Raw genomic sequence first — 25,006 nt, 5'->3', positions numbered from 1 at the left:
AGAGGTCCGGAAAATCGGCGGCAGAAGACATCCTGTCTTCACCAAGTTAGCGCACAGCACTGCAGCTGTGCGCCATTGCTCCTCAGCACACTTCACACTTCGGTCACTGAGGGTGCAGGGCGCTAGGGGGGGGCGCCCTGAGCAGCAATAAAAACACCTTGGCTGGCGAAAATACATCACATATAGCCCCCAGGGCTATATGGATGAATTTTAACCCCTGCCAGATTACACTGAAAAACGGGAGAAAAGGCCGCCGAGAAAGGGGCGGAGCCTATCTCCTCAGCACACTGGCGCCATTTTCCCTCACAGCTCCGTTGGAGGGAAGCTCCCTGGCTCTCCCCTGCAGTCACTACACTACAGAAAGGGTTAAAAAAGAGAGGGGGGCACTAATTAGGCGCAGTATAAACAATACAGCAGCTATAAGGGGAAAAACACTTATATAAGGTTATCCCTGTATATATATAGCGCTCTGGTGTGTGCTGGCAAACTCTCCCTCTGTCTCCCCAAAGGGCTAGTGGGGTCCTGTCCTCTATCAGAGCATTCCCTGTGTGTGTGCTGTGTGTCGGTACGTTTGTGTCGACATGTATGAGGAGGAAAATGATGTGGATGCGGAGCAAATTGCCTGTAATAGGGATGTCACCCCCTAGGGGGTCGACACCTGAGTGGATGAACTGCTGGAAGGAATTACATGACAGTGTCAGCTCTTTACAAAAGACAGTGATTGACATGAGACAGCCGGCTACTCAGCTTGTGCCTGTCCAGACGTCTCATAGGCCGTCAGGGGCTCTAAAGCGCCCGTTACCTCAGATGGCAAATACAGACGCCGACACGGATACTGACTCCAGTGTCGACGGTGAAGAGACAAATATGACTTCCAGTAGGGCCACACGTTACATGATTGAGGCAATGGAAAATGTTTTACACATTTCTGATAATACGAATACCACCAATAGGGGTATTATGTTCAGTGAGGAAAAACTACCTGTAGTTTTCCTGAATCTGAGAAATTAAATGAGGTGTGTGATGAAGCGTGGGTTTCCCCCGATAAAAAACTGATAATTTCTAAAAAGTTATTGGCATATATCCTTTCCCGCCAGAGGTTAGGGTGCGTTGGGAAACACCCCCTAGGGGGGATAAAGCGCTCACCCTCTCCTGAGATGGCCGCCCTTAAGGATCCTGCTGATAGAAAGCAGGAGGGTATCCTAAAATGTATTTACACACATACTGGTGTTATACTGCGACCAGCAATCGCCTCAGCCTGGATGTGCAGTGCTGGGTTGGCGTGGTCGGATTCCCTGACTGAAAATATTGATACCCTAGATAGGGACAGTATATTATTGCCTGTAGAGCATTTAAAAGATGCATTTCTATATATGTGTGATGCACAGCGGGATATTTACCGACTGGCATCAAGAGTAAGTGCGCTGTCCATTTCTGCCAGAAGATGGTTATGGACACGACAGTGGTCAGGTGATGCGGATTCCAAATGGCATATGGAAGTATTGCCTTATAAAGGGGAGGAGTTATTTGGGGTCGGTCTTTCAGACCTGGTGGCCACGGCAACAGCTGGGAAATCCACGTTTTTACCCCAGGTCGCCTCTCAACATAAGAAGACGCCGTATTATCAGGCGCAGTCCTTTCGTTCCCATAAGGGCACGTGGGCAAAAGGTTCCTCATTTCTGCCCCGTGACAGAGGGAGAGGGAAACGGCTGCAGAAATCAGCCAGTTCCCAGGAACAGAAGCCCTCTCCCGCCTCTGCCAAGCCCTCAGCATGACGCTGGGGCTTTACAAGCAGACAGGGAGGCAGTGTTGGAAGCCATTCACAAGCTGTATTCCCAGCAGGTGATAATTAAGGTACCCCTCCTGCAACAGGGAAAGGGGTATTACTCCACACTGTTGTGGTACCGAAGCCGGACGGCTCGGTGAGACCGATTTTAAATCTAAAATCTTTGAACACTTACATACAGAGGTTCAAATTCAAGAGAAGGGGACTACATGGTGTCTCTGGACATCAAGGATGCTTACCTTCATGTCCAAATTTACCCTTCTCACCAAGGGTACCACAGGTTTGTGGTACAGAACTGTCACTATCAGTTTCAGACGCTGCCGTTTGGATGGTCCACGGCACCCCGGGTCTTTACCAAGGTAATGGCCGAAATGATGATACTCCTTCGAAGGAAGGGAGTTTTAGTTATCCCTTACTTGGACGATCTCCTGATAAGGGTAAGATCCTGGGAACAGTTGGAGGTCGGTGCAGCACTATCTCAGGTAGTGTTGCGACAGCACGATTGGATTCTCAATATTCCAAAATCGCAGCTGGTTCCGACGACTCGTCTTCTGTTCCTAGGGATGATTCTGGACACAGTTCAGAAAAAGGTGTTTCTCCCGGAGGAGAGAGCCAGGGAGTTATCCGAGCTAGTCAGGAACCTCCTAAAACCGAGCCAAGTCTCAGTGCATCAATGCACAAGGGTTCTGGGAAAAATGGTAGCTTCCTACGAAGCAAAGCCATTCGGCAGATTCCACGCAAGAACTTTCCAGTGGGTCCTCCTGGACAAATGGTCCGGGTCGCATCTTAAGATGCATCAGCGGATAACCCGGTCACCAAGGACAAGGGTGTCCCTCCTGTGGTGGTTGCAGAGTGCTCATCTTCTAGAGGGCCGCAGAGTCGGCATTCAGGACTGGGTCCTGGTGACCACGGATGCCAGCCTGCGAGGCTGGGGAGCAGTCACACAGGGAAGAAATTTCCAGGGCTTATGGTCAAGCCTGGAGACATAATTTCACATAAATATCCTGGAGCTAAGGGCCATTTACAATGCTCTCAGCTTAGCAAGACCTCTGCTTCAAGGTCAGCCGGTGTTGATCCAGTCGGACAACATCACGGCAGTCACCCATGTAAACAGACAGGGTGGCACAAGAAGCAGTCAATGGCAGAGGCTGCAAGGATTCTTCGCTGGGCGGAAAATCATGGGATAGCACTGTCAGCAGTATTCATTCCGGGAGTGGACAACTGGGAAGCAGACTTCCTCAGCAGGCACGGCCTCCACCCGGGAGAGTGGGGACTTCACCCAGAAGTCTTCCACATGATTGTAAACCATTGGGAAAAACCAAAGGTGGACATGATGGCGTCCCGCCTAAACAAAAAATTGGACAGGTATTGCGCCAGGTCGAGGGACCCTCAGGCAATAGCTGTGGACGCTCTGGTAACACCGTGGGTGTACCAGTCGGTGTATGTGTTCCCTCCTCTTCCTCTCATACCAAAAGTACTGAGAATTATAAGACGGAGGGGAGTAAGAACTATACTCGTGGCTCCGGATTGGCCAAGAAGGACTTGGTACCCGGAACTTCAAGAGATGCTCACGGAGGACCCGTGGCCTCTACCTCTAAGAAGGGACCTGCTCCAGCAAGGACCCTGTCTATTCCAAGACTTACCGCGGCTGCGTTTAACGGCAGGGCGGTTGAACGCCGGATCCTGAAGGAAAAAGGCATTCCGGATGAAGTCATCCCTACCCTGATCAAGCCAGGAAGGATGTAACCGCAAAGCATTATCACCGCATTTGGCGAAAATATGTTGCGGGGTGCGAGGCCAGTAAGGCCCGATGGAGGAATTTTCAACTAGGTCGATTCCTGCATTTCCTGTAAACAGGAGTGTCTATGTGCCGAAAATTGGGGTCCATTAAGGTTCAAATTTCGGCCCTGTCAATTTTCTTCCAGAAAGAACTAACTTCAGTTCCTGAAGTTAAGACGTTTTGTAAAAGGGGTACTGCATATACAGCCTCCTTTTGTGCCTCCAGTGGCACCTTGGGATCTCAATGTAGTTTTGGGGTTCCTAAAGTCACATTGGTTTGAACCACTTGAATCTGTGGAGTTAAAATATCTCACATGGAAAGTGGTCATGTTGTTGGCCCTGGCCTCGGCCAGGCGCGTGTCAGAATTGGGGGCTTTATCCTGTAAAGGCCCTTATCTGATCTTCCAGACAGGGCGGAATTGAGGACTCATTCTCAATTTCTCCCTAAGGTGTTTTCAGCGTTTCACGTGAACCAGCCTATTGTGGTACCTGCGGCTACTAGGGACTTGGAGGACTCCAAGTTGCTGGACGTAGTCAGGGCCCTGAAAATATATGTTTCCAGGACGGCTGGAGTCAGAAAATCTGACTCGCTGTTTATCCTGTATGCACCCAACAAGCTGGGTGCTCCTGCTTCTAAGCAGACTATTGCTCGTTGGATTTGTAGCACAATTCAGCTTGCACATTCTGTGGCAGGCCTGCCACAGCCAAAATCTGTAAAAGCCCATTCCACACGGGAAGTGGGCTCATCTTGGGCGACTGCCCGAGGGGTCTCGGCTTTACAACTTTGCCGAGCAGCTACTTGGTCAGGGGCAAACACGTTTGCTAAATTCTACAAATTTGATACACTGGCTGAGGAGGACCTGGAGTTCTCTCATTCGGTGCTGCAGAGTCATCCGCACTCTCCCGCCCGTTTGGGAGCTTTGGTATAATCCCCATGGTCCTTACGGAGTTCCCAGCATCCACTAGGACGTCAGAGAAAATAAGAATTTACTTACCGATAATTCTATTTCTCATAGTCCGTAGTGGATGCTGGGCGCCCATCCCAAGTGCGGATTGTCTGCAATACTTGTACATAGTTATTGTTACAAAAATCGGGTTATTGTGGTTGTGAGCCATCTTTCCAGAGGCTCCTCTGTTATCATGCTGTTAACTGGATTCAGATCACAGGTTGTACGGTGTGATCGGTGTGGCTGGTATGAGTCTTACCCGGGATTCATAAGTCCTTCCTTATTGTGTATGCTCGTCCGGGCACAGTATCCTAACTGAGGCTTGGAGGAGGGTCATGGGGGGAGGAGCCAGTGCACACCAGGTAGTCCTAAAGCTTTACTTTTGTGCCCAGTCTCCTGCGGAGCCGCTATTCCCCATGGTCCTTACGGAGTTCCCAGCATCCACTACGGACTATGAGAAATAGAATTATCGGTAAGTAAATTCTTATTTTTGCATATACAGCATTTTTGCCCCTGTTGCATATACAGCAACCCTGATCATCTCATTCACATCTCTCCCACAAACTCATACCCCCTATCCTGTGCCCTATGGAATGCCAGATCTGTTTGTAACAAACTGGTCCCCACTCATGACCTTTTCATTTCCACCTCCCTGCACCTACTAGCCATTACTGAAACCTGGATTACTCCCTCTGACACGACTTCTCCTGCTGCTCTCTCTGCTGGGGCCTCGCATTCACCCCCCCACGCCCCCTGACTGAGGGTCGCCATGGGGGTGGTGTTGGGGTCCTTTTACCTTCTAGTTACTACTAACAACTCATACCACTAGAACCATCCCTTACCGTCTCTACATTTGAGGTCCATGCTATACGCCTCTTCCAACCAGTCCATCTTAGAGTAACTGTCATTTACCGCCCCCCCTGGCATTACCTCCAAATTCATTGACAGCTTTGCTTCCTGGCTTCCTCTCTTCTGACATTCACGCCATTATCCTAGGAAATTTCAACATCCCTATCGATATCCCCACAGAATCTCCTGCCTCTAAACTCAAACTTACCTCTTCACTTGGTCTCTCCCAGTGGACCTCCTCACCCTCCATGTGAATGGGAGCTCACTGGATCTGGTCTTCACTCACCGTTGTGATATTTCTGATTTTTCCAACTCCCCATTTCCCCTCTCTGACCACCACCTGCTCTCATTTAACCTATCTCTCTCTGCTTCCCTATCTCTACCACCTAAGGCTACCATCACTAAGCGTAACATTGAAGCTATTGACACCACATGCCTTTCCTCCCTGTTTGACTCACTTCTCTCTCCTATTTTCTCTCTCTTATGCCCTGAACAAGCCACTTCCATATACAATGCATCCCTTACTTCTGCTATTGACTCTGTCGCTCCACCAACCGCTATTCACCCTCGCAAATTAACATCTCAACCCTGGCACACCAAACGCACTAGATATCTGCAAAAATGCTCACGTACTGCTGAGCAACACTGGAGGAAATCACACTCTAAGGCAGACTTCCTCCATTTCAAACTTATCTTCTCATCCTTCAGTGCTGCCCTTTCTCTTGCTAAACAGTCATACTTCAAGAACCTCATCTCTTCCCAGTCTGCCAACCCCCGACGCCTCCTTGCCACTCTCAACTCACTCCTCTGTCCACCTCCACCTCGTCTCCCCTCCTCACTCTCTGCTCTTGACTTTGCCACTTACTTCACATCCAAAATTGACTCCATGGGGGATATTCAATTGTTTGAAAAGTCAGTTGGGTGTCTGTTTTTTCTTGACACCCAACCGACATTTTAAACATTTGAATTCCCCCCATATGCCAGGACATCGCATCACACCAGACCCTCAGCAACCAGTCTTCTCCCATCCCTTACCACCCCTAACCATTCCTCTCCCCAAATCTGACATTTTTTTCCCATGCATCTGGTGAGGAAGTCATGGCCCTCATTCATTCCTCTCTCTTCACCACCTCCCCAATTGACCCTATCCCCTCCCGCCTCCTCCGCTACCTCTCTCCTTCTGCCCGTTCCCTTCTTTCCCACCTTCTCTCTCTCCCACTCATCAGGCACTGTCCCCTCTCCCTTCAAGCATGCACTCATCTCTCCTATTCTTAAAAAACCTACCATTGAGCCAAACACTCTCTCCAACTACAGACCCATCTCTCTTCTCCCTTTTGCCTCCAAACTCCTTGAGTGTATTGTCTACAACCGCCTTACTGCCTTTCTTTCCTCACACTCACTGCTTGACCCATTCCAATCAGGATTCTGTCCTCTCCACTCCACTGAAACTGCCCTTACAAAAGTCTGCAATGACCTCCATGCTGCCAAATCTAAGGGCCACTACACTCTACTTATTCTTCTTGACCTGTCCACTGCTTTTGACACTGTGGACCACTCTCTCCTACTGCAAATCCTTCACTCCATTGGTCTGCGTGATACTGCGCTCTCTTGGCTGTCTTTCTAGCTCTCTGACCATTCATTCTCTGTCTCCTCTCATGACTCCACCTCCCCCTAACTTCACTAACTGTAAGTGTACCCCAAGGTTCTGTCCTTGGTGCCCTTCTTTTCTCTCTCTATACGTCCTCACTACATAAGCTCATTAGTTCTTAAACTTAACAAGTCTAAGACCGAGTTGATCATCTTACCTCCCTCCCGCATAACATCACCACCCACAATCTCATTATCCATTGATGGCACTACTGTCTCCTCTAGCCCCCAAGTGCATTGGCTTGGAGTAATCCTTGACTCCTCCCTCTCCTTCAAACCACACATTCAGCACCTCTCACAAACCTGCTATTTACATCTAAAAAATATTTCCAGGATCAGACCCTTTCTGACCCAGGATGCTACTAAGACCCTTATCCACTCACTGGTCATATACAGACTGAACTACTGTAATCTCCTCCTGACTGGCATTCCTGACAAATACCTCTCTCTACTCCAATCTATCCTCAGTGCTGCTGCCCGGCTCATTTTCCTCACCAAACGCACTACGTCCACCTCTCCTCTGTTACAAGACCTTCACTGGCTTCCCTTTCCTTTCAGAATCCATTTCAAGCTTCTCACACTCACTTACATAGCCCTTACCCACTACTCTCCCATTTACATCTCTGACCATATCTCCCTTTACACTCCCACCCGTCCTCTTTGCTCTGCTAATGCACACCGACTCTCCTGCCTACTGATTACTTCCTCCCACTCCTGCCTCCAAGATTTTTCACGTGCTGCTCCCTTTCTCTGGAATTCCCTACCTCTCCCCATCTCTACAAAACTTCAAACGGGCTCTCATGACCCACTTCTTCACCAAACCCAGCCAAATCTCATCCTAACCCTCTGTTCCACGCTCTCTATGTACCCCATCTGAGTCACCCCTGTCTGTCTACCCCTCCCCTTTAGAATGTAAGCTCTCACGAGTAGGGCCCTATTCCCTCATGTGCTTATCTTTTTTCTTACTTATATAATCTTCAACTGCACCAAATCCAGCAGTTTTCTGCCACCTGATACTTATTTCAGTGCCATCTGCTGATGTAGCTATGTTTATTTACCCTGTACTTGTCCTATATTGTCTTCAACTGTAAGTTGCTGTTTTCCTGTTTTGATTATTTGTTTATTCATACCTCCCAACATGACCCTCCCCAGGAGGGACACAATGCTCTACTCCTAGACTTTCCTCTTAATTTATGATTGCCGGCTCCTGTTTTGAACAGGTTAATGGATAAGGTAGGTGTTTGACTACAGTTAAGGGCAATCATTTATTAAGAGGGAAGTCCAGGAGCAAAGCAATCTGTCCCTCCTGGGGAGGGTCATGTTGGGAGATATGGTTTATGTACTCTGTAATTTGGCGCAGCGGAACCCTTGTGGCGCCATATAAATAAAGGATGATAATAATAATAAGAATTTACTTACCGATAATTCTATTTCTCGTAGTCCGTAGTGGATGCTGGGGACTCCGTAAGGACCATGGGGAATAGCGGCTCCGCAGGAGACAGGGCACAAAAGTAAAAGCTTTAGGATCAGGTGGTGTGCACTGGCTCCTCCCCCTATGACCCTCCTCCAAGCCTCAGTTAGGATACTGTGCCCGGACGAGCGTACACAATAAGGAAGGATTTTGAATCCCGGGTAAGACTCATACCAGCCACACCAATCACACTGTGCAACCTGTGATCTGAACCCAGTTAACAGCATGATAACAGCGGAGCCTCTGAAAAGATGGCTCACAACAATAATAACCCGATTTTTGTAACAATAACTATGTACAAGTATTGCAGACAATCCGCACTTGGGATGGGCGCCCAGCATCCACTACGGACTACGAGAAATAGAATTATCGGTAAGTAAATTCTTATTTTCTCTGACGTCCTAAGTGGATGCTGGGGACTCCGTAAGGACCATGGGGATTATACCAAAGCTCCGAAACGGGCGGGAGAGTGCGGATGACTCTGCAGCACCGAATGAGAGAACTCCAGGTCCTCCTCAGCCAGGGTATCAAATTTGTAGAATTTTTCAAACGTGTTTGCCCCTGACCAAGTAGCAGCTCGGCAAAGTTGTAAAGCCGAGACCCCTCGGGCAGCCGCCCAAGATGAGCCCACCTTCCTTGTGGAATGGGCATTTACATATTTTGGCTGTGGCAGGCCTGCCACAGAATGTGCAAGCTGAATTGTACTACACATCCAACTAGCAATCGTCTGCTTAGAAGCAAGAGCACCCAGTTTGTTGGGTGCATACAGGATAACAGCAAGTCAGTTTTCCTGACTCCAGCCGTCCTGGAAATCTATATTTTCAGGGCCCTGACAACATCTAGCAACTTGGAGTCCTCCAAGTCCCTAGTAGCCGCAGGTACCACAATAAGCTGGTTCAGGTGAAACGCTGACACCACCTTAGGGAGAAACTGGGGACGAGTCCGCAGCTCTGCCCTGTCCGAATGGACAATCAGATATGGGCTTTTGTGAGACAAAGCCGCCAATTCTGACACTCGCCTGGCCGAGGCCAGGGCCAACAGCATGGTCACTTTCCATGTGAGATATTTCAAATCCACAGATTTGAGCGGTTTAAACCAATGTGATTTGAGGAATCCCAGAACTACGTTGAGATCCCACAGTGCCACTGGAGGCACAAAAGGGGGTTGTATATGCAGTACTCCCTTGACAAACTTCTGGACTTCAGGAACTGAAGCCAATTCTTTCTGGAAGAAAATCGACAGGGCCGAAATTTGAACCTTAATGGACCCCAATTTGAGGCCCATAGACACTCCTGTTTGTAGGAAATGCAGGAATCGACCGAGTTGAAATTCCTCCATGGGGGCCTTCCTGGCCTCACACCATGCAACATATTTTCGCCAAATGCGGTGATAATGTTGTGCGGTCACCTCCTTCCTGGCTCTGACCAGGGTAGGGATGACCTCTTCCGGAATGCCTTTTTCCCTTAGGATCCGGCGTTCACCCGCCATGCCGTCAAACGCAGCCGCGGTAAGTCTTGGAACAGACATGATCCTTGCTGAAGCAAGTCCCTTCTTAGTATCTCTTGAAGTTCCGGGTACCAAGTCCTTCTTGGCCAATCCAGAGCCACGAGTATAGTTCTTACTCCTCTCCGTCTTATAATTCTCAGTACCTTGGGTATGAGAGGCAGAGGAGGGAACACATACACCGACTGGTACACCCACGGTGTTACCAGAGCGTCCCAGCTATTGCCTGAGGGTCTCTTGACCTGGCGCAATACTTCCCAACGGTTCACAATCATGTGGAAGACTTCCAGATGAAGTCCCCACTCTCCCGGGTGGAGGTCGTTCCTGCTGAGGAAGTCTGCTTCCCAGTTGTCCACTCCCGGAATGAACACCGCTGACAGTGTTATCACATGATTTTTCGCCCAGCGAAGAATCCTTGCTTGCCATTGCCCTCCTGCTTCTTGTGCCGCCCTGTCTGTTTACGTGGGCGACTGCCGTGATGTTGTCCGACTGGATCAGCACCGGTTGACTTTGAAGCAGAGGTCTTCCTAGGCTCAGAGCATTGTAAATTGCCCTTAGCTCCAGTATATTTATGTGGAGAGAAGTCTCCAGACTTGACCACACTCCTTGGAATTTTCTTCCCTGTGTGACTGCTCCCCAGCCTCTCAGGCTGGCATCCGTGGTCACCAGAACCCAGTCCTGAATGCCGAATGTGCTGCCCTCTAGTAGATGAGCACTCTGCAGCCACCACAGAAGAGACACCCTTGTCCTTGGAGACAGGATTATCCGCTGATGCATCTGAAGATGCGATCCGGACCATTCGTCCAGCAGATCCCACTGAAAAATTCTTGCGTGAAATCTGCCGAATGGAATCGCTTCGTAAGAAGCCACCATTTTTCCCAGGACTCTTGTGCATTGATGCACTGACACTTGGCCTGGTTTTAGGAGGTTTCTGACTAGCTCGGATAACTCCCTGGCTTTCTCCTCCGGGAGAAACACCTTTTTCTGGACTGTGTCCAGAATCATCCCTAGGAACAGCAGACGTGTCGTCGGAATCAGCTGCGATTTTGGAATATTTAGAATCCACCCGTGCTGTCGTAGAACTACTTGAGATAGTGCTACTCCGACCTCCAACTGTTCTCTGGACCTTGCCCTTATCAGGAGATCGTCCAAGTAAGGGATAATTAAGACGCCTTTTCTTTGAAGAAGAATCATCATTTCGGCCATTACCTTGGTAAAGACCCGGGGTGCCGTGGACAATCCAAATGGCAGCGTCTGAAACTGATAGTGACAGTTCTGTACCACGAACCTGAGGTACCCTTGGTGATAAGGGCAAATTGGGACATGGAGGTAAGCATCCTTGATGTCCAGGGACACCATATAGTCCCCTTCTTCCTGGTTCGCTATCACTGCTCTGAGTGACTCCATCTTGATTTGAACCTTTGTATGTAAGTGTTCAAAGATTTCAGATTTAGAATAGGTCTCACCGAGCCGTCTGGCTTCAGTACCACAAATAGTGTGGAATAATACCCCTTTCCTTGTTGTAGGAGGGGTACTTTGATTATCACCTGCTGGGAATACAGCTTGTGAATTGTTTCCAATACTGCCTCCCTGTCGGAGGGAGACGTTGGTAAAGCAGACTTCAGGAACCTGCGAGGGGGAGACGTCTCGAATTTCCAATCTGTACCCCTGGGATACTACTTGTAGGATCCAGGGGTCCACTTGCGAGTGAGCCCACTGCGCGCTGAAACTCTTGAGACGACCCCCCACCGCACCTGAGTCCGCTTGTACGGCCCCAGCGTCATGCTGAGGACTTGGCAGAAGCGGTGGAGGGCTTCTGTTCCTAGGAAGGGGCTGCCTGCTGCAGTCTTCTTCCCTTTCCTCTACCCCTGGGCAGATATGACTGGCCTTTTGCCCGCTTGCCCTTATGGGGACGAAAGGACTGAGGCTGAAAAGACGGTGTCTTTTTCTGCTGAGATGTGACTTGGGGTAAAAAAGGTGGATTTTCCAGCCGTTGCCGTGGCCACCAGGTCCGATGGACCGACCCCAAATAACTCCTCCCCTTTATACGGCAATACTTCCATGTGCCGTTTGGAATCTGCATCACCTGACCACTGTCGTGTCCATAAACATCTTCTGGCAGATATGGACATCGCACTTACTCTTGATGCAAGAGTGCAAATATCCCTCTGTGCATCTCGCATATATAGAAATGCATCCTTTAAATGCTCTATAGTCAATAAAATACTGTCCCTGTCAAGGGTATCAATATTTTCAGTCAGGGAATCCGACCAAGCCACCCCAGCGCTGCACATCCAGGCTGAGGCGATCGCTGGTCGCAGTATAACACCAGTATGTGTGTATATACTTTTTAGGATATTTTCCAGCCTCCTATCAGCTGGCTCCTTGAGGGCGGCCGTATCTGGAGACGGTAACGCCACTTGTTTTGATAAGCGTGTGAGCGCCTTATCCACCCTAAGGGGTGTTTCCCAACGCGCCCTAACTTCTGGCGGGAAAGGGTATAACGCCAATAATTTTCTATCGGGGGAAACCCACGCATCATCACACACTTTATTTAATTTATCTGATTCAGGAAAAACTACAGGTAGTTTTTTCACACCCCACATAATACCCTTTTTTGTGGTACTTGTAGTATCAGACATATGTAACACCTCCTTCATTGCCCTTAACATGTAACATGTGGCCCTAATGGAAAAATACGTTTGTTTCTTCACCGTCGACACTGGAGTCAGTGTCCGTGTCTGTGTCTGTGTCGACCGACTGAGGTAAATGGGCGTTTTAAAGCCCCTGACGGTGTTTGAGACGCCTGGACAGGTACTAATTGGTTTGCCGGCCGTCTCATGTCGTCAACCGACCTTGCAGCGTGTTGACATTATCACGTAATTCCCTAAATAAGCCATCCATTCCGGTGTCGACTCCCTAGAGAGTGACATCACCATTACAGGCAATTGCTCCGCCTCCTCACCAACATCGTCCTCATACATGTCGACACACACGTACCGACACACAGCACACACACAGGGAATGCTCTGATAGAGGACAGGACCCCACTAGCCCTTTGGGGAGACAGAGGGAGAGTTTGCCAGCACACACCAAAACGCTATAATTATACAGGGACAACCTTATATAAGTGTTTTCCATTATAGCATCTTAATATATAATAATATCGCCAAATAAGTGCCCCCCCTCTCTGTTTTAACCATGTTTCTGTAGTGCAGTGCAGGGGAGAGCCTGGGAGCCTTCCTAGCAGCGGAGCTGTGTAGGAAAATGGCGCTGTGTGCTGAGGAGAATAGGCCCCGCCCCCTTTTCGGCGGGCTTCTTCTCCCGTTTTTCTGACAACCTGGCAGGGGTTAAATACATCCATATAGCCCCAGAGGCTATATGTGATGTATTTTTAGCCAGCATAGGTACTTTCATTGCTGCCCAGGGCGCCCCCCCCAGCGCCCTGCACCCTCAGTGACCGTTGGTGTGAAGTGTGCTGAGAGCAATGGCGCACAGCTGCCGTGCTGTGCGCTACCTTAAGAAGACTGGGAAGTCTTCAGCCGCCGATTTCTGGACCTCTTCTCTCTTCAGCATCTGCAAGGGGGTCGGCGGCGCGGCTCCGGTGACCCATCCAGGCTGTACCTGTGATCGTCCCTCTGGAGCTAGTGTCCAGTAGCCTAAGAAGCCAATCCATCCTGCACGCAGGTGAGTTCACTTCTTCTCCCCTAAGTCCCTCGTTGCAGTGAGCCTGTTGCCAGCAGGACTCACTGAAAATAAAAAACCTAACAAAACTTTTACTCTAAGCAGCTCTTTAGGAGAGCCACCTAGATTGCACCCTGCTCGGCCGGGCACAAAAACCTAACTGAGGCTTGGAGGAGGGTCATAGGGGGAGGAGCCAGTGCACACCACCTGATCCTAAAGCTTTTACTTTTGTGCCCTGTCTCCTGCGGAGCCGCTATTCCCCATGGTCCTTACGGAGTCCCCAGCATCCACTTAGGACGTCAGAGAAAATAATAATAATAATAATAATAATAATAATAATAATAATAATAATAATCTGTTATATCTGTCCCCACCTGCAGTGCATGTGGTTTTGCCCAATAGCTTACAAATTTGCTGCTATGATCAGGTCTGAAATAGGCCTATAGTGGGGTATATTTAGTATACAGCAGGTTTTCAAAGCTTCCAATTATCAGTAGCTTTGAATGACTGATTGATTAAAAAGCCTGATTTAGTATTTATACTTTATACTAGATTTACCCCATTGTGTCACATGACACTGAGACAGCAGCAGGAAGAACAGTACTGTCCCTCTTGCTCTATCCTCTGGACCTGGTTCAGTGATTGACCCTATTCCATACCCTCCAACTGTACCTTTTTGGCAGGTGCAGTACCTTTTTTTATGGTCTGTACCGATTTTTGGCTCTCCAAACTTCCATTGAAAGTACAGGAAAAGAGGCGTTGTCCGGCCACCTTTACCCGTGGTCACGCCCCCTTTCCTAATTAATTTGTACCGATTTTTATGTGTAAAATGTTGGAGGGTATGCTATTCTCATCACTGCTGCACCTCAGGACGCGGCAGTGATGAGAAAATATTCTAATGCTGCAGGAGGCGCCTGGGGACAAAAGACACCCCCTGGCAGCATGTGAGATCCGAGTGCTGTGTGAGAATACACATCATCAGATCTCCGATGTTCGCAGCCCTCGCCCATCTGAGAAAGCCTCAGCTTACTCAGAATCGCCGGCGGACATTCAGTCGAGGTCATGAAGTCTGATCCAAAGATGCAGAACCTTGGCTCGGCATGCCAACAAAACGAGGGCGACGCCCCTGTTTTGTAGAACGATCCACATCACCCCCCCCCCCCCCCCAAAATGCTGCAGCAAGTCAATTTCTCTTTAACGTGCTGCAGAATAGGCTTGTGCTATATAACTGCTAGTAAATAAGTAAATAAATAAACTGTTCATCTGCCCCAGGCCCTCACTGCTTGCTCATAAAGCCGATACCTGAATTCCTGGAATGACAGATTGTCGGAATTCCTTTGTTTCGCCCTCATGATTAAAATACAACTATTATTTAAAGTAGATATAATAATGATGTAATTAGAGATTCTTGCACTTTCATGTTACCCATCTCAATATATGCCTGCAATACTTATCTACAGTATCTGTATACCTAGATTTGTATGTACATATGTGTGCTATCTATATAAATCAATCTATATAAACCAGCCTGTCTTTATACTGACATTTTAAGATTGCATATTTTTTTTAAATTTTTACTAAAACTAATCAGATGAAGCGTGAACTGTATTAAATAAAAAAATACTTAATGCTTGGACTACAGTACTAATCCACTTTTGCAATACTAAACTAACATGCATGAACAATTCATGTACAAAAGAACAAGCAGCATATACTCTAAATGTGGGGAATAGCAAGAGCAATAAAGCCAGTACAGAATGTCCTTTTCTTTAGCACAAACCCATCCCAACCAACCACTGTGCAAATACTGTACTAATCCCAATCACGATGTGTGTGAGGTATCTGTAGTCTGCAGCTGTGTAAGAAGAACTACAATACCAGTGATGCTTTGCTGCAGCCTATCCTCCTGGTCATTGGCCGGCCCGCAGCCAGTGACAGCAGCCGCAGCGGAGCAGGTGGTGATGGGGATGCAGCAGCATCATTTAAGGCTACACAATCATGGCGTGCAGAGTGAGGGCAGCAATGCAGCATCTCTTCATCCTCAGCAGCCTCCTCATCCTGATCTTGTGCCTGCAGAACGGAGGGGGACAGAAGAAGAAAGAGGTATTACTCAGTGATGCATCTGCTGTGTGCTGGAAATAAATGTGCCACCTATGTAAGCTTGTGTGCTTTCCCTGCTATGGGTCTGATAGGTGGAAGTGCATATCATAATGTCTCTGGTTACAGAATCACAAACGTCATTAATCACAGTGTGGTATACTAATTGCTGGAGAAAGCTCTTATACATAGGAGTAAATAACAGAATTGGAGATGTTGTCCATAGCAACCAATCAGATGCTGTCTATCATTTCTCTATTGCATTTTAGAAAATGATAGACAGCATCTGATTGGTTGCTATAGGCAACATCACCAGTTCTCTGTTTAAAGGTGGGTACACACTACCCAATGTTTAAATGCCGGCAGTGAACGACTATAACGATATAGCGTTCAACGATATAGTGCGTACACACTGAACGTTACCGTTAAACGATAACGTTCAGGGGTGTAACCGCCAGCATTCCCAAACATGCAGCTCAGCCCGACATTGACGGGTTGAGCTGCATATCAGCTCAGTATTGGTGACCGCTGGACGATGTGAGGTAGCGCTTATTCACCAATATCAATCCCATATACACTGGATGATTTTAGGCTAAAAATAAATAATGACATGTCGCTATCGTTTATTTTTTATGCAGAAATCGCCCAGTGTGTACCCCCCTTTAGAAGCTTTAGTAAATTTACACAGTAGTCTTCATTGTCATTATTTGCTGCTACTTGATATATGTTCTTATAAGATACAGGTAACGTTAGTTACACTCTGCTGAATGTAGATGATTGTATCTATGACATACAGTGTACCCGATTTATATCCATTTAAATAAAAGAATGACAACAAAAGACCATTTGCTTAAGTGTTTGAAATAAAGTGCAGTGTACAGTGGGGTTGATGTATCATGCAGTGAGAAGAGTGGAGACGTGAACCAGTGGAGTAGTTGCCCATAGCAACCAATCAGGTTTGAGGAAGCATTTTTTTCAAGTACATTCTATAAAATGATAGGTACTGTAGATGCTGATCGGTTGCCATGGGCAACTTCTCCACTGGTCCACTTCACTTTTTTCACTGCTTCATACATGTACTCCAATATTTCCTATTTCCTCATGTTTATGGTCATACAGTACTTTATAATGGGTCACACATTGCTTGACTTTAGCCTGGCCAATTTTTAAAATGTAGATAACAAATAATAAAAAAATTAAAGCGGCTATTTATTACTGGGCTCATCAGGGGGGTTTCAAGGTACAAATCCCGGCGTTAGCAGTTTGACATGGTTCTATAACTAAGGTACTTCTTGAAGCTAGAATGAAAAATTCTACCTCTTTTTGCTATATTGGAAAACATTTAGGGATATATGTACTAAATGTCTATTTTCAATGATTTTTATTGATTTCAAATCGATTTATATCTACGTCATGTTTCCAGGGCTAAAACACACATTTACTAACATTGAAAAATTAATTTAAAAAAATCATCTGTTAGTAAATGTGTGTTTTAGCCAGGGAAACATAACATCGAATTATTGTAGATCTTTTTGAAAAAATCCCCTCAATTCTCTTGTACAAAGCCCAAATTATTTCATCCTGGTTCTGCTCCCATTCCACAGACTCTGGATTTTCTTCAGGATGGATTAGACTTGGGATAAATGGATGGATTATCTTTGGGATAAATTTACTAAAGCTTCTAACAGTGAAAAGAGGTGGTGTTGCCCATAGCAACCAATCAGATTCTGTCTATCATTTTGTAGGATGCAATAGAGAAATGAAAGACAGAATCTGATTGGTTGCTATGAACAACATCGCCTCTTTTCACTTTTAGAAGCTTTAGTAAATGTAACCCTTGCTCTCTCAACCCTTGAAGTCCAGGGGTCTGCATTAGAGACTGATATGCCCCTATTGCTGGAGTGTATCTTGGCGGTTTTTGCACCGTGCATCCTCCGGTAAGTAGTGTATGCAATTATGGGCAATTACATCTACATTTACTGTCATATGCAAAGTTCAGTGAGGACTTTGGCACAACTGCAGGCTCTGCAGGTTTGGAAGTAAGCATTAATACCCCTTGGTCTAGGTGTATCTTTTTGAGTATTGGCTGGTGCAAGTGTGAAATGGTGATGATGACTAGTACTTTATACTGTGTACTGCGCTACGGCACCTAATAAATAAATAATGATGATAATAATATGAAAGATGCATACAAGTGAATATATACATTTATTTCCCTTGCACACAATGCAGGAACACATGCTTTTGATTTCCACCCAACTCAGCATCAGGACCTTATTGTTTTTCTGGACTGGTATGAGAATTACAGAACGCTTTTCTTTAAGAAAGCAATAATCCTTTAACCAAGCCTTTTGGGACTCCTTGGGATTTTACTCTTGTGTTGGAAGCCATAACATCTGGTCCCTTTAAATCTTTGCAAGAGGTTTCTCTCAGATGCCTCACACTTGAGGTGTTGTTTCAGGTAGCTAATTACATCTGTCCCTGAGTGGAAAATAACTTTATGTGATATGAGGTTGGAGTGTTTAATGAAGCTCAGGCAGATGACTTCTGATTAGCAGCAGGGCAGACATCGCTTCGGTTCTTTACTAGACATTGTGCCCGATTCAGAGGTGCATGTAATAATGATGTCAGACGCAGTGAAGCAATTTTATTTGCCACTGCATGTGACATAGAAGCACTGCGCATGTGTACCACTTGAATAGCCAGAGCACTAACACATAACAGTTATTTGCAAAGTGACTGTGACAAGTAGTCAGCATTTGGGGTAATGGGGTGGCTAGGGAGGGAAAAACAGATGTGTCTAAACCGTATTCTGGGCGTTCCCTTTTCAGCCATTGGAGATTAGTATTAATGCGACAGTGATCACGCTGAGCCCCAAAAAAGTGGGTCCCAGAAACCCCTCACTTTTAAAAATTGGGGTCCTACCTGCCCTTTTCTGGGTCCCATCGGAATGAAGGTATGAAGGTTCTTATTAATCTGATTAATGATTCAAATATAAATATACAGACTTGATTTGGACACTACAAAAGTTTTGCGGGGGGGTGGGTGGGGGGTGATAATGCTGCTGGGCTGTGTAGCATGCACCCTGCACCAGAGCTGTAACTAGACGTTTTGGTGCCCTTCGTCAGAAAGTGAATTGGTGCTCCATCTCCTTGATTTCAAAGCATAAAAAAATATAAAATTTAGGGGCATGGCTTCGTGGGGAAGGGGTGTGACCACATAATAGTGCCAATTCACATTACACCACACAGTAGTGCCACTTGTTGCGCCAGGTAGAACCCCCTATACACACTGCGCCAGAAAGAGCACGTTCTACACTTTGCGCCAGATATGGCATGTTCTACACTTTGCACCAGGTAGAGCGCGTTCTACACTTTGCGCCAGGTAGAGCGCGTTCTACACTTTGCGCCAGGTAGAGCGCGTTCTACACTTTGCGCCAGGTAGAGCGCGTTCTACACTTTGCGCCAGGTAGAGCACGTTCTACACTTTGCGCCAGGTAGAGCACGTTCTACACTTTGCGCCAGGTAGAGCACGTTCTACACTTTGCGCCAGGGAGAGCACGTTCTACACTTTGCGCCAGGGAGGGCACGTTCTACACTTTGCGCCAGGGAGAGCATGTTATACACATTGCAGCCTCATCCTCTCAGTTGTCCCCCGGCAGACAGCAACGCTGAGACTCCCTACAGCAAGCCCATCCACCACCTCACACAGCCTGCTAGTGCGGGTACACATGCTGCTGGGGGCACAAGGCAGATATACTCTCCGTTGCGGAGGAGGGCGCTGGTGGCGCTGTTCCGAGTGAGCTGGTGGCGGAGCCCAGGGTCAGTGTGCAGCGGGGAGGAGGTGGCGCTGTGCCGGGTAAGCGGGGACAGTGTCTTGGTGATGGCGGTGGAACCCAGGGTCCGCGCGCAGTGGGGAGGAGGATTCCAAGCGTGCTGAATTGGCATGGCGGGCAATGAAGAGAGACACTGCATGCTATTATTGGCTGGAGACTACAGGAGGTGATTGGCTGGGGGAACAGTCAGTCACCTCCTGTGTGCTGCTGACTGGCTAGGCAATGACACACAGATACAGATGAGCGCGTCCTGTGGGACCCGCTCATCTTCTAAATGTGGGTCACAGGAGGCTGTTTTGGGGTAAAATACGCGCCATAGCGCGTTTTTGCGATCACTGATGTGATATTTGGCGGTATGCATTACGCCTTCTTAGTACATCCCGGCCTATATGTTTTATTATGTTGTAGATATTCACCAAACTTACTGATGAAAGGATGTTTTCTTTTATCGTTATCTATTATTGATTTATTCAACTTGGTACCCAGCGCTTTTCTTTCTTTATAAATGTATAACCCTCTCATGTAATCAGGTAGTTTCACTTCCACAGGCAAAAAGTGGTTTCTTTATTTATCTTAAATAGCACAGCATATTCCGTTGCGCTTGACAATTGTAGACGGAGTACACTTAAACCCTGTGTAATGCTCCCCTGATTGTAAGGTGAAATGCAATAAAAAGAAATAGTCTTTCACCAGCCGTTTGAAGCGGGTTCAGGCTTAGTCATCAGCAGCAACCTGTAATATTGCAGCCTACTGTCATGCTTCCTGGAAACTAAGAAATAGGCTTTCTTTATATTTTCATGGAATTTCATGTATAGTGCTGAGGATTTTATATTGTTGGGCATTCTGTACTAAGGTTGAAAAGGGAAAATATAAGGCTTGTCGACAAGCAGTCTATGGCCCCTGGAAGGCAGGAGCCCCAATGTCGACAAGTGTATACTTTATTATATTTATTAACAGTTTCTTATATAGCACAGCAAATTCCATTGCGCTTTACAGTTGGAAACCATGATAAAACAAAACTGGGTAATAACAGTCATAGGGCAGTATTCAATTGATGTCGAATCCTTTCCGACAGAAAGGATCCGACAGTTCAGTATTTAATTTGAGGCCAAATCCGACAGGTTTTATCCATTTTTGACAATGTCAATCTGATTTTTTTTAAAGTCAGATTAACATTGTCGAAAACGGGACTAAAACTTGCCGGATTTGGCCGCAAATCCGACAAAACACGTGAATCTGTGGCTAACCTGCCGATCCACGTTTTTTCCGTCAAGTCGGAATTGCCGACAAGTCGGAAAAAAGGCAGCCCCATTGAATAGGTCGAATCATGATTCGAACTAAAAAAGTCAGAAACTGCCGTCCTTCCGACTGGACGGCAGGTACAACTTCAATTGAATACTGCCCATAGAGGTAGGAAGGCCCTGCTCGCAAGCTTACAGTCTATAGGTGGCCTGGCCAACCTGTGGCTCTCCAGCTGTTGTAAAACTACACATCCCAGCATGCCCTGCCACAGTTTTAGCATTCCTTAGTAGCAAAACGGTGGCAGGGCATTCTGGGACTTGTAGTTTCACAACAGCTGGAGAGCCACAGGTTGGCCAGGCCTGGTCTATAGGATATACTTCATACTTGCCTACTTTTGAAATTGCATTTCAGGGAGACTGTGAAAGCAACACATATGTGCGTGGCACTAAAGCGGACGTGTACTGCTCTGCTTGAACATTTTTGCTCAGTAAAGGTGCATGCACACGGTGAGATATTGTCTATGCCCGATTTTTACTATACTAAACTTTGTACTAGATAGTCAAATTTACCTTGTCTGCACAGTCTATTTTTTCTTGCGATTCTGATCCTGCGGGGCCGCAGATTGGTATCACAAGCTGTGTACACACGGTGCGATTTGCACATACTTTCCTTACGAGTTTGACTATATAGTCAAAATCGTAAGGTTACATTGCACCGTGTGTATGCACCTTTAGATCTACTGTACGTGTTGACATACTGTAAACACAGATACTTATCAGATCTTGTTCATGTATCGTGTTCTACTAACGTGATTCGCTTAGCATCCCGATGGACCGGATGCTGGCAGTCATGTGACCGACGGCAGAATCCCAACACCACTCGAGAGACCGGCGTCGGAAGACCGACAGCCGACATCCCGAAGGTAAGTATCAGGCTAACTTTTAGGGTTAGAGCCTAGGGGGGTGGGGTGATAGGGTTTGGCACTAAGGGGGACAGGCCCTAGCCGACACCCCTGTAGGGTTAGGGTAAGGGGGAGTGTGATAATACTTACCTCCTCCAACGTCGGGATCTTTAATGTCGGGATACTGGTGTCAGTCATGTGACTCCCGGCATCCCGACGACTGGGATAGTATACCGAACTCCTACTAATAAGTGGTCCCATATTAAGTGGCCACATAAAACTTTATTTGAAACTGCACATACTGCAGCCTAAGGCATCATTGTTTCTTAAAACCAATGCAGGAAAAGGGCTCTGATGATCCCGTTTTAAATGTATATATCCATGGGCCTAATTCAGAACTGATCGTAGATGACAGACATGCGGGGGGACGCCCAGCACAAGGCTAGTCCACCTCGCATGTCAGGCCCTGCCCAGTCGCGCAAGTATAAAAGCATCGCACAGCGGCGATGCTTTGTTCTTGAAGAGTAGCTCCCCACCAGCGCAGCTCCTGCGAGCTGGCAGGGAGCTACTTGTCGCTGTGAGGGTCGCAGCGGCTGTGTGTAACGTCACGCAGATGCCTCAACCCGCCCCCGCATGGTCCGGGCACGCCTGCGTTCCCCAGATCGCGCCCCTAAATCGGCGTCCGAACGCCGCCGGCCTGCCCCTCCCACCCAGCGACTGCCTCTGCCTGTCAATCAGGCAGCGGCGATCGCAGGGCCGAGACGGCCTTCGGCTGTCTGGCATGCGCCGGCGCATGCGCAGTTCAGACCTGATCGGCTGCTGTGCGTTCAGGTCTGTATTAGGCCCCATATCTCCCGAGTATGAAACAGCTGCATAATGTGAGTAAACTATAATCAGGCAGGTTACTAGACTCTTCAGGGAGTCAGGGAGATCGCTGCTATTTCAGGGAGTTTCCCTGGCAATCAGGAAGAGTTGGCAAGTATGTTGTACTTCAGCATTTTAGGTGTGCCAGCAGTATAACTGTAAACGGGTGTGATTCAATAGACAGTAAAAATATACACAGTCAATAGGTCAATCCCAAATTGTCAACATGCAAAAGGTCAACGGTCAAATGGTCAACATGGGATAGGTAGACAGTAGAAAAGTTTGACAGGGTCAAAAAGTCGACATGAAAATGATCAACACACAATTGGTCATAACTAGCTTTTTCTCTTACGTCCTAGAGGATGCTGGGGTGCACATTAGTACCATGGGGTATAGACGGGTCCACCAGGAGCCATTGGCACTTTAAGAGTTTGAGAGTGTGGGCTGGCTCCTCCCTCTATGCCCCTCCTACCAGACTCAGTTTAGAAAATGTGCCCTGAGGAGCCGGTCACAGCTAGGGGAGCACTACAGAGCTTTTCTGGAAAAGTTTATTTTTACAGTTTATTATTTTACAGGGAGGCTGCTGGCAACAGCCTCCCTGCAGCGAGGGACTAAGGGGGGGAGCAATGTCCACCCTGCGGGGTCTGAGCCACTGTCTCCGCTGACTGGACACTGAGCTCCAGAGGGGTCTGATCGTTCTCCGCCACAGGGGACCGCTCGCCCCAGCAGCATGTCGCCAACCCCTTACAGAGCTGAAGATGTGGTGAGTGAGACACCGACCCCCCTAGCAAGCGGGGAGCCGGTGTGAAGATGGCGGCAGCGGGGAGGGAGCGCAGTATTAACCGCTCCTTGGAAGGCTCAGCGGCATGTGGTGCGGCGCTGTGAGGGGCGCCCTGGGCCAGCGCTTACCCCCTACACTGGTCCAGAAGCCTGTCGGGGTCCTCGGATCTTAGCCAGCACAATTTCCTCAGGCCAGTATAATCCATGAAGAGCGGGAAGACAGCGCCATTAAGGGGGCGGAGCTTCTCAGAGCGGACCCAGCAGCGTTTCAGCGCCATCTTCCTGCCTGCACAGCAGTGAGAGGAAGAACAGGTCCCTATACAGCAACTCCAGCTATCTGTACACGGTACCAGGGGGTTGTAGAAGAGATGGGAGGCTGTAATAAGACTGTGTGTCCTATTAAGGTGCACAGTCAGCGCTGAGAAGGGGGTCTCCCTTTGCTAAAAGCACTGTGTGTGGGTTGGCTCCAATCTCTGTGTCTCTCTTGCCATTCTTGGGGGGGGAAACTCTGTCTGCCCTCACCTGTGTGTGTGCGGAGTGTTTGGTGGTCTCCTTTAGCTATGTCCAGGGACACTGTGTCATATGCTGCAGAGGATTTATCCTCCCAGGATGATCCCATTCCATGTAATCAGGATAGCACTGGTTTAGCACAGATACCAGCAAGGGAACCAGAGTGGTTTTCCTCTATCAAATCTTGGATTTCTCAGATTTCTGACAGGGTTGCTAGTACTGAATCTGCAACCCAGGTATTACAGAGCTCTATGGCAGTATGGCCGGTTTCTGGTACCTCAGGACGCCCCGCTATATACCCCCACGAACGTGCGCTTGTGCAGGTCACACAAGACGACACGGATACCGATTCTGACACCACAGACGGTGATGAGGATGTGTTGCGGAGGTCCAAATCTCTTGCAAAGGGGGTGCAATTGTTGATAGAGGCTATCAGGGATGTGTTGAATGTTAATGATACCACACCTGAGCAGGTTGAGGAGGCTTTTTTCACTGAAAATAAAAAAGCCTCGCTAACCTTCCCTGCGTCAAAGAAATTGAATGCTATATTTGAAAAGGCATGGGTAAACCCTGAGAAAAAATTCCAGGTCCCTAAAAGGGTCCAGGTGGCGTTTCCTTTCCCTGAGGAGGATAGAAAAAAATGGGAAAACCCGCCGATTGTTGACGCATCTGTGTCCAGACTCTCAAAGAAGGTGGTTTTGCCTGTTTCAGGATCTACCGCCTTAAAGGAGCCGTCTGATAGAAAAATTGATAACACACTTAAATCAATGTACACTGCTTCAGGGGCCATATTACGTCCCACTATTGCTACTGCATGGATTGCAAAGGCAATAGTAAAGTGATCGGCTTCCTTACTTGAAGATTTGGATACGATGGATAGGGATGACGTTGCTTTATATGTACGCAACATACATGATTCAGCAGGTTTTATGGTAGAATCCATGAAAGACCTAGATTCCATGGATGCGGGAATATCTTCCATGTCTGTTTCAGCTCGTCGGGAACTGTGGCTGCGCCAGTGGTCGGCCGACGCGGAATCCAGGAAAAGTGTGGAGGCCCTACCCTATATAGGTCAGGCTCTCTTTGGGGTAGCTCTAGATGCGTGGATATC

The 25,006-nt window shown here is 47.7% G+C and overlaps 1 protein-coding gene across 1 annotated transcript in view; it reads left to right on the top strand.

Moving 5' to 3' along the window:
• Window positions 1-15,615: 15,615 nt before the first annotated feature.
• Window positions 15,616-25,006, top strand: part of TUSC3 (tumor suppressor candidate 3) — a 563,832-nt gene continuing 554,441 nt past the window's right edge. The window contains exon 1 of the mRNA XM_063920865.1: window positions 15,616-15,769. Coding sequence (XP_063776935.1) covers window positions 15,665-15,769 — 105 coding nt within the window. The 5' untranslated portion in view covers window positions 15,616-15,664. The remainder of the gene's footprint in view (window positions 15,770-25,006) is intronic.

This window comes from Pseudophryne corroboree, chromosome 1, assembly GCF_028390025.1.
Source record: "Pseudophryne corroboree isolate aPseCor3 chromosome 1, aPseCor3.hap2, whole genome shotgun sequence".
NCBI classification, from domain to species: domain Eukaryota; kingdom Metazoa; phylum Chordata; class Amphibia; order Anura; family Myobatrachidae; genus Pseudophryne; species Pseudophryne corroboree.
This window is presented reverse-complemented; position numbering and strand designations above follow the sequence as displayed.